The 17,098-nt window shown below is 45.5% G+C and overlaps 1 protein-coding gene across 4 annotated transcripts in view; it reads left to right on the forward strand.

Moving 5' to 3' along the window:
- The window catches only part of Snx10 (sorting nexin 10), a 67,508-nt gene that overhangs the window by 47,132 nt on the left and 3,278 nt on the right, over positions 1 to 17,098 (forward strand). For all 4 annotated transcript variants that reach the window (XM_042273330.2, XM_076566808.1, XM_006982199.4 and 1 more), the window contains exons 3-5: positions 5,046 to 5,132; positions 9,611 to 9,711; positions 10,072 to 10,170. In XM_042273330.2, the coding sequence (XP_042129264.1) occupies positions 5,046 to 5,132; positions 9,611 to 9,711; positions 10,072 to 10,170 (287 nt within the window). The remainder of the gene's footprint in view (positions 1 to 5,045; positions 5,133 to 9,610; positions 9,712 to 10,071; positions 10,171 to 17,098) is intronic.

A 17,098-nucleotide genomic window follows, 5' to 3' on the forward strand; every position in this document is an offset into this window, starting at 1 on the left:
CGTTTCACTGTGTCTCCCTTTGCACACATTGTGAAGGACATGTGTGACATGTGCACTTCAACCTTTAGGCCACTTTTTGCTTAAGAATTATACTATTATGGTGTTTGTTACTAAGTTCCTAAATCAATATTTTTTACTTAAAAAAAAAAGTGTGTTGGGTGGAGCTTGAGCCAGGATTTAGAGTTCAAAGCTAGTCTGGGTTACATAATGAGATCCTGACTTGCAAGGAAGGAGGGGCCATTAATGATGATGATGATGATTTGAGACAAATCTCACTATGTAGACCAGGTTAGCCTTGCATTTGAGGTGATCCTGCTACCTCTTCCTCCTGAGTGCTGGGATTATGGGTGTGTATCATCAGGCCTGGATTAGATTTTTTAAAAATTTCTTTTCCCCCCTTTTATTGAAAATCGTTTCTTTTCTCATACAGTATATCCTGTTTATAGTTTCTCCTTCCTCACTCACAAGGCCTGGATTAGATTTTCTTATTTCATAATGCCAGTGTCTGTGGGAAGGCTCCATGCTCTGAGCTGATAAGCCTCCTCTCCCTGTGTGTGATTTGCTTTGTATTTGTTTAGCTTTAATGGAGCATTCCCTGATGTTTCAGTGGTGTTTTGATATTTGATCTATCTAGCAGCTGGAATAGATTGGACAGACATTCTTCCCATTTCCAGAGGCAGAAAGTGACGCTTGGTGAATTAATAATTTTAGGAGGTGGGTGAGTCAGAATTCATTTGTAGTTTTGTGACTAGAAATTCTGTTCAGTGTTGATATGCCAGTAAGTGGTCAATGGCAAAGAAGTAGGGTGAGGAAAACATTGATGTATCGATTTTAGAACCACTTATCGGCTACCATGGTGGATTACTAGTATGCTGTGTGGTTGGCCACATGTGGCATTTGTAGTAACAGTGGGACTTAACAGTTCAGACATGCCAAGATCACACATGCATGCTGTGTTGACACACGTGTCTTCTCTTCCTTCCTGTTCACCAAAGCTGTGGCTTTGGTTTTGAGGTTGAGTCTCACCTTGTAAACCTGACTGGTTTGGAACTCAGTATATGGCCCGTGGGCTTTGAACTCATGGCAGTCCTGCCTCTGCCTCCCGAGTGCTGGGATTGTAGGTATGAGCCACCTTGACCAGCTTCCCCTTTGTTTACGTGGTGTGAAGACCCACCATTTCAATAGCTGCCATGTTTTCCATCTGCTGTGAACGTGTGACATCGAGTGGTTGGAAATAGTTGGCTTCTCTTTGACTCATCTGAGGATGTCTTCCTCTTCCATGGAAAACGGATTCTGCCAACACCCTCTGTGGGAATGTGGCTTCCACGGGACGTGGTGACTCGGAGCCATCCCACAGTCCTTCATTAGACACAGTGCCAAGGACAATGCTACTTTTGCGGGCCAGTAAAACTGTTTTAATTTCTTTTAAAATTAGAAGAGTGAACTTTTAGGTCAAAGAAAGGCTTTGAAACATTAGTATAGTCCTCTTTACACCACCATAGTTAAATATGACTATGTAAATAAGTATGTATGTGTGCAACATATGCATGTACATAATGTGTGTGTGTAACATGTAATGTATGTGTGTATGTATGTATATAAGAAAGGCCCATGAAAGCCAGAATGGAGCCTTGAGTATATGCAGCATTGGGAGCCTTGGACTGGGGTTCGGTCTTCTGCAGACTCTGGTCTTTTCTTCTCTTCCCAACCTATTTATCTGATGAGATTGGATGTGTTCAGGGTGGTACGGCTGTGAACCCTAACCTGTTTGTCCGCCTGCCTTCCCTCCCTTCCCTCCCTCCCTTCCCTCCCTCCCTTTCTTCCCTCCCTCCCTCCCTCCCTCCCTCCCTCCCTCCCTCTCTCCCTCCCTCCCTCCTTCCTTCCATCCTTCCCCCTCCCTCCCTCCCTCCCTCCTTCCTTCCATCCTTCCCCCCTCCCTCCCTCCCTCCCTCCTTCCCTCTCTCCTTCCTTCCCTTCCTGCTGGCTAAGCAAAGAGATTTATTAAGGAAAAGTAGGAAAGAACTCCAGAGAGCAGGAGAGGTTCCACAGAAAACTTGCCCATAACCTATTTAACTTTCTGGTCATTGGATTGCTTGATTGCAAAAACCCCATGCAGGGATGGAGAGATGGCTCCGGGTTAAAAGTGCATATCATTATTACTATATTTTTTTCTTTGTGGTTTTTCAAGACAGGGTTTCTCTGTGTAGTTCTGGCTGTCTCAGAACTCACTCTGTAGATCAGGCTGGTCTTGAATTTAGAGATCTATCTGCCCACCTCTGCCTCTCAAATCCTGGGATTAAAGGCGTATGCCACCCCTGCCTGGTGGTACATACTATTCTTGCCAGAGAGCCTGAGTTCAGTTCCCAAGTTGCTCAAAACTACCTGTAACCCTATCCCGGGGTGTGTGTGTGTGTGTGTGTATGTGTGTGTGTGTGTGTGTGTGTGTCTGATGCCTTCTGGCCTCCCGAGGGCACCTGTACTCTCTTTTACATACCCACTCCCAACACATAATTAAAAATAAAACAAATCTAAAAAAACCCCAAAATACCCCAAACTGCGTCTATGTGAAAAGCACCACAGGAAAGTGAATTTAACACACACAACACAGAATTAATAAATTAACATATTATGTGTATAGCTTTGTTACCTGATTTTCATTCTGTCTCTGAATGATTTTTCTTTTCTTTTCTTTTTTTTTTTTTTTAAAGATTTATTTATTTATTATGTATACAGAAGAGGGCGCCAGATCTCATTACAGATGGTTGTGAGCCACCATGTGGTTGCTGGGAATTGAACTCAGGACCTCTGGAAGAGCAGTCAGCGCTCTTAACCTCTGAGCCATCTCTCCAGCCCCCTGAATGATTTTTAAAATGAGAGACAGAGGCAGGAGAATCATGAGTTCAAGACCAGTCTGGATCACATGATAAGGCTTGTCTCAGGAAGACCAAAGAAGGCAGGATGTGGTAGCTCAGACCAAAATCCCAGCTCTTGAGAGGTTGAGGCAGGAAGATCCCTATGAATTCAAGGCTAGCTTGGGCTACATAGTTCCAGGCCAGCCTGGGCTGAAGCAGGAGACTGTGTCCCAAACCTAACCAAACATCGAAGGAAGGGGGAGAAGTACAGTGAAAACATTTAAAAAATAAGCCTGTTGGGGACATGCACTCACAGTCCCTAGGGCTACCTAATGAGACAGAGTCTGAGATGCAGGATCAGAGGGTGTGCTACCTTCTGAGACAAGACTTGCTGGGCACAGTGTTACTGGCAGGAAACATGGTCTACTTTTCTGCTTTTGAAAAGTATCTTATGGACCGAAGAAAACTTCTTGTTTATTGTCTGAACAGTAGCATGGAGGTCTGTTCAAACCCTGGCCTGCCTTCCTCTTCTGTTTGGATTATTTAAAAAAATTAAAAACCTTTATGTGTTGTCTTAGGCTTTCTATTGCTGTGAAGAGACACAGTGACCACAGCAACTCTTTTTTGTTGTTTTGGTTTTTTTTTCTTTTTTGTGACAGGGTTTCTCTGTGTAACAGCTCTGGCTGTCCTGGAACTCACTCTGTAGTCCAGGCTGGCCTCAAACTCACAGAGTCTTCCTCTGCCTCCTGAGTGCTGGGATTAAAGGCATGCACCAGCCACACTTGGCCCATGGTAACTCTTATAAAGGAAAACATTTAATTGAGGTGGCAGCTTACAGTTCAGAGGATTTACTCCATTATCATGATGGGACATGGCAGCATGCAGACAGACATGGTGCAGGAGGAGGAGCTGAGAGTACTACATCTTGAAGGCAACAGGAAGTGAACTGAGACACTGGGCATGGTTTGGGTACACACACACACACACACACACACACACACACACACACACACACACGTATATATGAGACCTCAAAGCCCACCTCTACATGACACACTTCCTCCAACAAGGCTACAGCTCCTAATAGTGCTACTCTTGGGAGTCATTTTCTTTCAGACCACCCCATGTATATAGGTGTTTTTCCTATATATGTCTGTGTACCACATGTATGCAGTGCCCAGGAAGGCCAGAAGAAGGCTGCAGATCCCCTAGCAACTGGAGTTAACCATGTGGCTGCTGGGAATTGAACCCTGGTCCTCTGGAAGAACAAGAAGTGCTCTTAACCGCTGAGCCATCTCTCCAGCTCCTTTCTTTCACTCTTACTATCTTAACAAAAAATCCACTGTGGTGTGTGTGTGTGTGTGTGTGTGTGTGTGTGTGCGCGCGCGTGCGTGCGTGCGCGTGTGCGTGTGCGTGTGCGTGCGCGTGCGCGTGCGTGTGCGTGTGTGTGTGTGTGTGTGTGTGTGTGTGTGTGTGTGTATCCACTTACTAATTTACTTTCACCCTGGAGCTGAGCCTGGCCTGGAATTTATGGCCTTCCTCCCACCTCTACGTCCCAAGTGCTGGGATTACAGGTGTGCGCCGCTGTGCCTCTGTTTTTAAAAACTTTTTTTTTTTTTAACTCATAACACAACAATGAAGGTGAAATGATTTACTCTATAGAGAAAATATTTAAAAATAGAAAAGCATAGTGGGAATGAAGGTGTGTGTCTTCCTGTTAAGTCACCATGGCTCATTCTCACGAGCCTGAGGCGAGGCAGTTTGCGTCCCTGGTTCTTGCTTTGCATGGGACCTTTGTTACTCTGTCTTCCTTGTGACCTAGAAAGCAGTTTTCCAGACTGGCCCGATAGGTATCTGAGATGACAGAAGCTGTGGCGTTGAAAAGCTGAGACAAGTGGGAACTTAGTTTTCACGACTGAGTATAAAGGATCGGTTTTGGAATATATCTTCTTGCCTGTCTTCACACACTAGTAACACTGTCCCTAAGCATTCTGCTCAGTTTTGCAGCATTTAAAATTTCCATTTGTGGTGAAGGGTTTCGTGGACTCGGGTGATGCCTGATTCATGGTTTCTACTTCTTGTTTCCTGAGGGACAGCGAGCGCACTGGCTGATGCTTCCGGGTCAGTCCTCCCAGCTCCTTCCAGCCCTTTCCATAAGCCTGACACTGTCTTTTGTTCGCCATGCCCTTGCAGGAGTTCGTAAGTGTCTGGGTCCGAGACCCCAGGATTCAGAAGGAGGACTTTTGGCACTCTTATATCGACTACGAGATATGTATTCATGTAAGTACACCGTCAGTAGGAAATGGGATTCTAGGTGGTGAATGTTTTATGTGATATAATGATGCTAAGAACTAAACAAACAAACAAGAACAAAAAAGGCCTTAATTCAAAGAACCGGGTCAGGATGACTCCAGCTGAGCTTGTATTTCAAACGAAACAGTAAGATGATTCTTGAAGTTGAAGAATTACTTATTGGAAGCTCACATTGTACTTGTTTTTTAAAAAACTATTAATATTTTAATGTTTATTACCTTTCCTTATGGAGATGTGAGTACTTAAAAAATGGTTAAAGAATATAACACATCAATGGCATTTCTTTGTGATATCGTATCTCAAGATAATATATTGTTACCGGGCGGTGGTGGCGCACGCCTTTAATCCCAGCACTCGGGAGGCAGAGCCAGGCGGATCTCTGTGAGTTCGAGGCCAGCCTGGGCTACCAAGTGAGTTCCAGGAAAGGCGCAAAGCTAAACAGAGAAACCCTGTCTCGAAAAACCAAAAAAAAAAAAAAAGATAATATATGATAATATATTGTTTAATAAATCAGGTTTTGAGGAGACAGAATTTTGGGGCAAAGGGAGATGTAGTATTAACCATTTTAAATTAATAAAAGGTATTGGTTTTCATTATAGCATTTTTCTTCATAGGTGCCTTTATATTTTATATATGGAATCAGAAATTTTGGAAGTGACTATGTACATTTGCTTGCCTTAGTCTAGATTTTGAGTCACTAGCACAGAGTAAGCATCCAGAGGCGACATCCCCCAAGTGGAAATAATATGGAACCATAAGCTCCTGAAATGCCTGTGTGGTGAGAGGCCTCTGTGCTCGCCTTGAGCAAGGTCGGCACACCTGTCCTCCATGTGGCCGCATGGACAATGCCCTGTGCCAGCTGTGCCAGCTGTGCTGCAGCTGTGCTGCAGTCCATCAGGGGCAGCCTAGACAGTATGCAAACGCACCCCCGTGATCGTGTCCCTCGGAACTGCTGGAGAAAGACGGGAGGTGGGCAGACTGGCCCCAGACACTGGCCTTGAAGATACTCACTTATCTGAGCCGGTCCGGAGCTGATGCATCTGGGACCGCACAGGGCAAGTGAAGTAACACGCAGCATCATTCAGTGTCATCTGGGATGATACTGGAATCATACTAGAAGCCCAAACACCACCTAAAATGGTTTCTTTCAAGAGTCTCCAGTTTAGAAAACCAAACTAGACAAAAGCTCTCAGTGGCTTCTTCCCGCTTTTCTCTTTTTTCAGTTCTTCTCTAAGCCATTGCTGCATAAGTTGTTTGCTTTTGTTGTTGTTGTTTTCAGTTTTTTGTTTGATTGGTTTTTTTTTTTAAATATTTATTTATTTATTGTGTATACAGTGTTCTGCCTGCATCCCTGCAGGCCAGAAGAGGGCACCAGATTTCATTACAGATGGTTGTAAACCATCATGTGGTTGCTGGGAATTGAACTCAGGACCTCTGGAAGAACAACCAGTGCTCTTTACCTCTGAGCCATCTCTCCAGCCCTGTTTGTTTGATTTTTGAGACAGGGTTTCCCTGTGTAGCCCTGGGTGTCCTGGAACTCGCTCTGTAGACCAGGCTGGCCTTGAATTCAGAGATCCACCTGCCTCTCCCTCCTGAGTGCTGGGATTAAAGGTGTGCGCCACCACTGCCTGGCACTGTATAAGTTGTTATTTTGCTTTTGTTTTTACTAAAAAGCTCACACTGAGGATCCATTCTATGTGGGAAATGATGGACGTATAAGAGTAGGCATTTGGCGAGACGGCGCAGCAGTTACGGCACTCACTCCTTTTGCAGAGGATCTGGGGGTTCGGGTCCCAACACTCATGGTAGCTCACAGCAGCTGTAACTCCAGTTTCAGGGGATCCAGCCCCTTTTCTGACATCCCCAGGCTCCAGCATGCACAGGGTGCATAGATTTACACTCAGGTCGCACACATGAAATTAAATGAATAAGATTTTAAAAAGGAGTAGGCATTTGAATCAGATGTGGAGGTCCAGACCTGTGATCCCAGCAAGTGTCGGGTAGAGGTGGAGGATCAGTTCAAGGGGATCCTCAGCCGTGTGGTGTATTCAAGGCCAGCTTGGTCTGCTTGAGAACCTGTCTCAATCCCTGACCATCCCCCTCCCCCCAAAAAAAGAAGGAATGTGCAAAAAAATAATAAGCATTTGCAACAGAATGTGCAAAAAAAAAATTGGAACAGAATGTGCAAAAAAAAAAATAAGCATTTGGAACAAAATGAAATTATTTAGTTGCCTTTTAACGCCTCTAAAAATGTTTGTGAGCCCTTGTCACATACTTGGGGGCATCATGAAATCTGATTGTTTTCAGGAGGTAATGAAATATAGATCATTCTGTGCTAATAAACTGCACGATGTGAATTGAGAACTCTACCTGGACTCAAGAGTCGTGCTATTTTGGTGGTGTTCTGGTATTTCTTGAAGTGCTCATCAGCTGACAGTGAGTACGTCTTGGCTTGGTGGAGGGCAGAGGCAAGCATATGGACTTAGAGGAACCGACTTAGCCGGTGATCTCAGTGTAGACCTGCTCCTGTGGTACAGTGTACAGCTGGTAGATGAAGGAGGCTTTTGGCTAGCCTTGGTTAGCTCTGAGGACGTCAGCTGGGAATCCGTTTACCCCAATGAACCTCAAGGGAAAAAATGCCAGATGACTCTGGGATGTCCATATTTACTTGGGATTGCAGAGCAGTGGAGGACAGAGCTGCCTGCCCCTGGTTGAAGGAATCACAGATGGGCCTTACTCTGGTATCAGGATCCTGTGGGTTTTTGTTACCGGCACCCGTGGTGACTGTGAGCTGGGAAATGGGATTTAATGGGTCCAGCTTGTACTGGCGATGTCCGAAGTCCCGGCAGGGGCCTGGAGCTCTGTGTGGAGAGTGCAGAGGGGATGTCTGCTTGGGCCTCATTAGGGCCCTGATTCTGGTGTCACAAAGTCTTGGTCTCCAAGGAGTGCATTCGAGTCAGGCTGTGTTTGAAGTTGTCCTGCAGAATGTCACCATGCTGTAGGTCTGTTTCATTTCTGTAATGCAGAAGTGGCTGGATGTAGTGTTGTGCAGCCCTTGCAGGTGAGGCTCTGAACCTCTCTGCACCCAGGAACTTTCCCCAGTGTGTTATGGGGCCAGCTTCCGGACAAATGCATACAGTCATTTAGATGTATTCCCGAGGATACAGCTGAGCTTCCTTGGCAGGATAGTTTTGTAATAATACACAGATCTTAGTAGCAAAAAGGTAGTTTCTCATTTAGCAATGCAATGGTTATGAACTTCATTTAAAATGAATATAAAGCTGGGCCTAGAGCCTACACCTTTAATCCCAGGACTTGGGAGGCAGAGGCAGGAGGATCTCTGAGTAGCTTGGTCTACAGAGGGAGTTTCAGGACAGCCAGGGCTGCACAGAGAAACCCTGTCTTGAAAAACAAAACAAAACAATATACATGTGTGTAGAGGTTTTATTTATTTTTTTATTTTTTTAATTTTTTTTTAAAGGGGTAGTGGTTGAGATTTTATACAGGATCTCACTTCATAGCTCAGACTGCTTGGAGTTCATTTATAACCCAAATTGACTCCAGTCAGGTGGCAATCCTCCTGCCCCAGCCTCTGGAGTCCTTGCATTCTAAGTGTGAGCCTTCACACTCGCAGAGATGACCTTGTGTTTTGAAACTAGTAGCCACAGATGTTTGCCACCTTTGCATTTTAGCCCAGGGAGACTATTTACTCATCCGTGTTTACCCAAAGGAGTGACATTGTATGGCTCAGTGGAGGCTGGGGACTCTGGACCTGTTATTTCCCGAGCCTGTCTCGGGGCTGCCACAGGGAAACAGACAGCTAGTAACTAATGGTATTAACTGTGCTTGCCAGGTGCTCTTTGCTCATCTTTGTATCCACCCTGTTTTCCCACTCAAGGAACCAGAGCTGATGTCATTTTCCTGGAGCAGAACCAGGGCCGACATTTATGTCTGCCCATCATGGATACTGATGCTGAACCGGGGTTCCATTGCTTTCCTGACTCAAATCCCCCATCCGTCTCATTGCCAAGCAGGATGGGAAAATGTTGTCTAGTTGGGCAGTGACTTCAGGATTCCCAGTGACTGGTGACATGCATGTTGAGATGCAGATGTTTGTGATGCCTTGTGAAGGGCTGTGGGAGGTCAATTCTTTTCTACAAAAGCTCCCGGATGCTGTTAAAAATGCAATGGATGCCCCTGAGCATTTTACATTTTAGGGTGTGTGAGTGTGTGTATGTGTTTATCAAGATAGGGTTTCACTTTGTAGCCAAAGGTGGATTTGAACTCCTGGCCCTCTTGCCTCAGCCTCCTGAGGTGAGATGACAGCGTGGGTTACTATGCCCACCAGAATTTATTCCCTCATCTTTGGAAGCAGTGAGTTACATATGTAATAAGAAAGTGCTTTTTCCCTGAGGCGAGGCTCACGTTTTTCTGTTTCTACACAGACTAACAGCATGTGTTTCACCATGAAAACATCTTGTGTACGAAGAAGGTACAGAGAATTTGTGTGGCTGAGGCAAAGACTCCAGAGCAATGCATTGCTGGTGTAAGTGACTTATGGGTTAAATTGTGGAGATCTGTCTTGGTAGTCCAGAACTGGAAGCTGATAGTATCAAGATGCGCCAGGTAAGGATAGGCCACAGGCTTCCTTCCTCTGGTTAGTTCTGTGCCTCCTGCATCTGAATTTAAAATCCATCACGTGACTTTACCAGTTTTTAATGGATATTGATTACAAACAGCCCCAGGATCGTTTGAAGACAGATTTTCCTTTAAGTTAATATTATACAGCAATAATTATGTGATAACTGTGTGATAATTATTACCAGGCACAATGTGCCTTCACTTTGAGTGATTTCTATAGCCGAGTCACCTTTATTTACTGATTGATTTTTTTTTTTCTCATCAGACAATTACCAGAACTTCCATCTAAAAATCTATTTTTCAACATGAACAATCGCCAGCACGTTGACCAGCGTCGTCAGGGCTTGGAAGATTTCCTCAGAAAGTAAGTAAGGGTCTGTAGCCGAGTTGGGCGTATAGGCAGAGAGAACCTGTGTGGAAGATTCCATCTCTGAAATGCTGCTGGACTGTGGCCCACATATGTTCATATCCTGTATTAGAGCGCCATCTTGTGGCTCACATTGAATGGTACTGATATGAACAGAGACTTCTAGAAACAATGGATAACTGAATCAGAGAATAAACACATGATCTCTTAAGAGTCAAGTAGAGACCGTGGCAGCTTACACTTCTAATGGAAGCACTCATGAGGCTGAGGCAGGAGGATTTCTGTGAATTTGAGGCCAGCCCAAGCTTTGCAGTGAGTTCTAGGCCACTCCTTACCATAAAATGACAACAATAACAACAGCAAACCCAAAGCAGCTGAGGTAAAGTGGATGCACGTTCCTCGGGAGTCCAGCTGACAGAAGTAACATTTCCCAGGAAATAAGTGTGTCCTGTTATTTAAAAGAAGCCCTTCCTTAAAACTGGCTTTGTTTACAGCAGATAGAATTGACGGGCCGAATCGTCTGTCCCTGAGCCTTGATGGCCCTCCTCTGTCTGAATGGCTTTATTCTTCTCGCAGAGAATGCCTTGTCAACGCACGTGTCCTCGGGAGGTTGGCTCTGGATTACACTCCTGCGGGAGCCGCCCGGGTCCTCTCCGCCATGAGCTCCCTTGTCTCCCTTGCTCTCTAGAATGCCAGCGCAGGAGGCTTGCCCCACTCCGGGTGGCACACAGACTCTGAAGCTAGGCTCCTGGGGTTCAAATCCTGGACCTGCCACTTTACTGGCTGGGAGTTAGGCAAGCCTTTTCCTTTCTCTGTGCCTGTGTGGTTGGTCCTACCTGTAAAATGGGGACAATGGTAGCCCTTCCCATAAGGACTGAGACAGTGACGTAGGCTATGCATTGACAGGGGTGCCTGGCAACCTAATTTACGGGTGCTGACCGCCATTGTTGTTGTTGTTATTATTATTATTATTATTATAGCACACTCAGGGCTGAAATAGCTGTGAGCTCATATATATATATATATATATATATATTTTTTTCTAGATAAGGAAGTAGGCAGAGTCAGGTGAGTACCAGTTAGAAGCAGGGGTCTTCAAGGGTCCATTCTTCTCTAGTGGCTTTGGGATCTGAAATGATCTCCTTTTGAGTTCACTAAATAGGACCCCGAGCTAGTCCTGGAACAATATGCTGCTTTCCCCATATGGCTCACTTATAAAGGGCCTGGGGATTCAGTATGCACATGAATATTAATACTTATTTCTATTAGATTGACCCAGTGCCTTTCCTTCCAAGAGGTCACTGGGACACGCGGAGAGCTGGAAGCTTATGAATTGAGAGAGGGCAGGGGAAGGACAGGCACCAGAACGGTCACTGTGAGAAGAGTCCTCTGAAAACATTACAGCGGTGTCCTCCGTGGCGTCACAGTGGTGACCGAGCAAAGAGCTGGTCGGGGCTTCCCAGCTGTTCCCTTTTGTTAACTGTCGTCGCCCAGGTGCCCAGGTGGCCGAGGGCTTCTCCCTTAAGATGGAGCTCATGTCCACAGGGCAGCCTCATTCCAGATGCTCTCCCGGGGAAGCCTGCAGCCTGGCCACCACCTGGGAGGCCTGGGCAGGGAGCAGGCGAGCAGCCCTGGCTGGCAGCCCTGGCTGGCACCGGGGAGCTGTTGGGCTAGTGCAGCAGGTCCAGGGACAGAAAGCACCTTTGTGTTTATGTCACTAGGTCAGCGCAGGGCACTGATCATTTCTGTCGCTGGTCTTTTGAAACGGGGTCTCCTGGAGCTTAGACGGGCCTCAAAGCCACTACGTACTTGACTCTGGCCTTGAACTCCCGATTGCCTGCTGGGATCACAGGCGTGTGCCGCCAGGCCCAGCGTCTGGTTTTTGCCCTCTGCACTGTTTTTAAGCACTCTTCCGTCAACAGCTGCTCCCCCATCGTCTGCTCCCACGGGACTGTGCTAGGGCAGAGGGGTTTGGTACTGTGTATCGTTTGGCCGTTCACTGGCTGTGTTTGAGGCACGTTACGGTGGCGAGCATCCTGCTTCAGGATCTCGAGGGACTTGGGGCTAAGGCTCCCGGCAGTCCTGGCTCTTGCTATTCCAGGCTTTGGAACCCAGATCCTTGTGAGTCCCTTAGTTGTTTTGGTTGTGGCGTGGAGCAGTGTAGCCCGTGTGTTGCTGTCCTTGCTGGTAGCTGTGTTCGGATAACTGGTTGGCAAGGATCCTGAAATGCATGTGCTGACCCTTCATCTGCCAGCTGTGTGCCAGGACTACAGGACCGAAGCCTACGAAGCTTCCACTCTCATTGGGAGCTCTGAAGTAATTCACATTTGATCTGGGAGCTGGAGGGATGATGGTTCAGTAGTTAAGAGCATGTACTGATCTTCCAGAGGACCTGGGTTCAGTTCCCAGCACCGACATGGCAACTCACAACCCTCTGAAGCTCTAGTTTCAATGGAGTCAAAGCCCACGTCTGGCCTCCTTGGGCACCAGGTACGCACATGTGCACCTGTCTGGTGTACAAGTGTACATAGAGGCCAAATACACGTACATATAAAATATGGATTGTCATCCGAGGATCAAATCACGGAGCAGACGGCTGTCTTGGGATACTGTTCACGCCATGTGAACATTTGTTTCTAATGAATTAGTTTCACATAAACAATGACGTGGGAGGGGCTAGAGAGGCAGCTCAGTGGTTAAGAGCACTTGTTACTATTGCAGAGAACCCAGCGTTTGTTTCCTAGCAACCACATGGTGGTTCACAACCATCCATGACTGTAGCTCCAGGGGCTCTGCTACGTTTTTCTGACCTCCATGAGTACCACGCACACATGCAGTGCCCATACATACATGAAGGCAAAGCACACACGAAGTAAGCGGAATAAATCTAACTTAAAAGTTTAAAAAAAAAAAAAAAGTGGGTAAAGGTGCTTGCCGCCAAGCCAGACAGCCTGAGTTTGATCCCCAGAACCCCTGTGGTGAAGGAGAGAGCAGACTCCCACAGGTTGTCCTCTGAACCACATGCTGCGTGGTGTGGCATGCATGCATCCCCCACAAGTGCACGGAATAAATAAATAACGGTTCCCAGTTGGCTTTGGACTGGGCCCAATGGCTGAGCCCTCCTTTATCATTGCGCAGTTCTCCTGTTTGGTTCAGTTTGGGCATGTGTGGCAGCCATCCCTGTCTTTGCCCCTGGTGCCCCTCCTACATTCAGCCGTAGGTCACTAGGGCAGCTGGGTGAGCTGTACCCTTCAGGATCTGAGGGATCAATGGTCCCCCATTCAGTAGGGTCATCCATCTGTAGCCGACCCCTTGTTTGGTGGAAGGCCTCTGGAATCAATAGCATTAATATGTGACATGTGCTGGTTACAGACTCTAAGCATATATTTAAAAATTTTGATATTTATGTAATTTTTGAAGTCGTTAAAACACCATGAAAAAATATTTCTGCATATGTATGTGTGTGCAACGTAAAGTGAAATTTTCATTTTAAGGTTGTGTAATAATATGTACTCAATATGAGCACAATACAGATTCTGGCTGACGCTCAAGGAGGAATCAGAGATTCTTTCTCTGTTTGGTCGTCGGAGAAGACGATGTGTTGATCTTGTCCGTGCTGGACGCTCCAGGTGCTCTGTTTCAGTGCTCGCTGGTCTTGGATGGTGGGGAGTGTCGTCTCACCTGTACAAACGAGCCACCTGTAGGAAGACAGGCCGGTCCTGAGTGCTAGGAACTGCTGTGTTTATGATCAGCAGAGCGGCCACGGCAAGCTGAACCGGCCCGTGTGGTTGTGAGACTTCAGACGTTCCCTTTCCCCCGTGACTGTAATTGTCCTTTTGTATTCTCTCTCCTAGTACTAAGTTGTAGGCTCTTCCAATAGGAACGGAGGCAGAAGGTTATGGACTAGAGTTGTGAAGTCTGTGGGAGTCTCCGCCTGGGCTGACTCTGCTTTACGGAATGCATCCCAGTGAGAGCACACACCGCCAGTTTAGACGTTAGATGTGCTTTTCTGTAATTTTTATTCACGTTTTGTTGGTGTTTGAGGACAGCCCAGGCTGACCTTGAACTGGTTATGTAATGGAGGATGGCTGTGTGAGAAAGTTGTTTGTTTTTAAACAAAAGACACGTACACAGAGGCGTGCACACAGACACACAGAGAGAGACACACATCCCACACAAACACAAACACACACAGGTACACACAGTTTTTTTTTTTTTAAATAAATCTCTATGTTCAATAGAGGGCACCACAGCATAGATTATGAATATCTTTCAATGAATATTTATAGGTTTAAATTATTTCTCTCGTGGTAAGAAGAGGCCAAGTTAGTTTTGTTTGTTTGTTTGTTTTCAGCATCAACCTTCCGTACACTACAGCTGTGTGTAGGGAGCATCATATTGAATTCAGAATATCCAGGGCATTTGTAGAATTAAATGATTTTGTGCATCATATTGTTCTTCAACTGACCCACTGTATAATATGCTTAGTAAAATTGCGTTAAGGAAAACCAGACTTCACTGTGTCCACTGAGGGGAAGCGCAGGCCTTGCTTTGTCCAGCATTGTCAGGGTAGAGGGTCGAGGAAGAAGCAACTTTGGACTTGCATTGTAAATATATTTCCAGAAATTCCTTTAAAATTCTACAGGCTGCTTTGTGAAACTCCCACTACGAAGGCTTGAGAATAATATACATTTTATTTTATTTTATATTTTTTTGTGTGTGGTCTCAATATATAGGCCTGGTTGTCCTAGAACTTGATCTATAGACCAGGCTGGCCTTGAACTCAGAGCTCTGCCTGCCTCGGCCTCCTGAGTGCTGGGATTAAAAGTGTGCCGCCACCATCACCATTTATTTTTGTGGCAGCTTCTAATAATTACGTTTATTGACTGCTTTACAAAGTCCTTGTTGTAGTAAGCTTGAAGTTCATTTTCTTTTTATTTATTTATTTTTTATTTCATGTGCATTGGTATTTTGTCTACATGTATGTCTGTGTGAGGGTGTCAGATCCCCTGGAACGGGAGTTACAGTTGTGAGCTGCCGTGTAGGTGCTGGGAATTGAACCCAGGTCCTCTGGAAGAGCAGCCAGTGCTCTTAACCGCTGAGCCATCTCTCCAGCCCTTGAAGTTGATTTTCTATTATTAGATTTGTTTGTGGAAAATGTGGCACAGATATGCCTGAGGAAAACAAAGGCTTTTCTGTTCTGATGGTGGTAGACACAACACTGATGGAGGGTAAAACAACTATCACTCAGAAGAGGCACCATGCCCTCTCATCCTCCCAAAGCTTACATCTTTTAAATTAAAAAATATTTTTAAAGTTATTATTATTTGAGATGGTCTCACTCTTGGTTCTCCTGCCTCAGCCTCCTGAGCACTGGGATTACAGGTGAGTACCACCACTCCGGACTCTAAGATTTGCATTTTAAATTTTACAATGTAAACTACCTGACCATAAAATGAAAACACGAATATATTTATATATATTAAAGTAGTTTTTTATTTGTTTCAAATTCATACCTGTACAGTCCTGGTGGCCTAAATTTAGCCATCAAGGCACAAAAATTAAAAAATAAAACTAAACTCAGCAGGCACAGTGGTTCCGAGCTCTCTCGGGGCCCTGTGAGTGTGAGCCTTCAGGGGGGTGTCTGTCTCCTGTCCCCCACGCTTACCTCTCTTCCCAGTGAACTGGGTGGCCTGGACTCTCGCTTTTCACCCTTGTGTCCTCCAGGTGGCAGTATTCAGCAGAAAACCGAGAGCTAAGGAGACTAATGCACAGTCAAATTGGAAATTGAATTATGGCAGAAGAAAAGGGACAGTAGCCTTGAGGTCTCCATCAGCCTGCACCCTGATCACTTTTGTTTGCGGTACCCATGTGTTAGGTACCCAGCGAGTTAATAACAGCACGTGAGCAGTTCAAGGCTCAGTAGAATTGCTTTAGACGTGAAATAAAGCTAAAATGAATTTGTGTCCAATATCGTCGCCATTAGTGCACATTACTTCTGTGCTGTGTAATGCCTCAGACCATCTAAAATCAATTTTAAAGATCACCCATTATTTTATAGAGAAAATAAAACACATTTCCAACAGAAACAAAGCCGTGTGTACAATCCTATGAACAGCCACTTGTCCTGTGGCTGGCGGGAAGCGGCCACCAGGACAGCCACCGGAAGCGCGCGGCCCAGACTGCACAGCGGGTCCAAGTTCGTATCGGGGGCTTATGGCCATAAAACTCTTTCCTAATTTGGATTCTTTAGGGCATGAATGGGAAGCATTTGTAAACAAGGAAGATAGATTTTAGTGCAGTCCAAGGCTTTTACTGCTTGGCAAATGAACCTTTAGCGTACCCTACGGCCATCTTCTGGGAGGACCAGGGCAGAGGAGCACAGCGTTGAGCACTTAAGACGTTTCCTTGAGATTTTCTCTTTGTAAAGCACAACAGTCTTGCTTTTGCTTTTAGTAGAGAGCCCCCCCCCTCCCCTCAGATTACATTTATCAATCTGTTGAGGCAGAAGGGATGGGGCTGGACTTCGTGCATTTGTAGACATTTGCCTTCTTCAAGAAAGAACGGTGTTGTCTGGAAGAAAAGGATGTGGTATTGTGATGCCCTTGGTGTTTAACAAAATTGGTATTAATGTCCAGAGGAGAATTACTTTTCTAATTACTTGTTTAAACATGCAAGCTATAAAGCAAGTTTCATTTCATCTGAAATGTGTGATCTGGTTTTCATAGTCTCTGTATGAGAAAATCCCATGTCGTGCAAAATGATTCATGGGTTGTAGCATCTCCCCTTTAATTCATACATCCTGGTCCTTGTGTGTCCTGTAATGTCACCATTGAACACCATTAATAGAGACTCAGTATCATATTTCAAAAATATTTGCTAAAAAGATGAAAAGCCAGTTTTTATTTAAGTGTGAGGGGACACT

Source organism: Peromyscus maniculatus, chromosome 3, assembly GCF_049852395.1.
Source record: "Peromyscus maniculatus bairdii isolate BWxNUB_F1_BW_parent chromosome 3, HU_Pman_BW_mat_3.1, whole genome shotgun sequence".
NCBI lineage: Eukaryota > Metazoa > Chordata > Mammalia > Rodentia > Cricetidae > Peromyscus > Peromyscus maniculatus.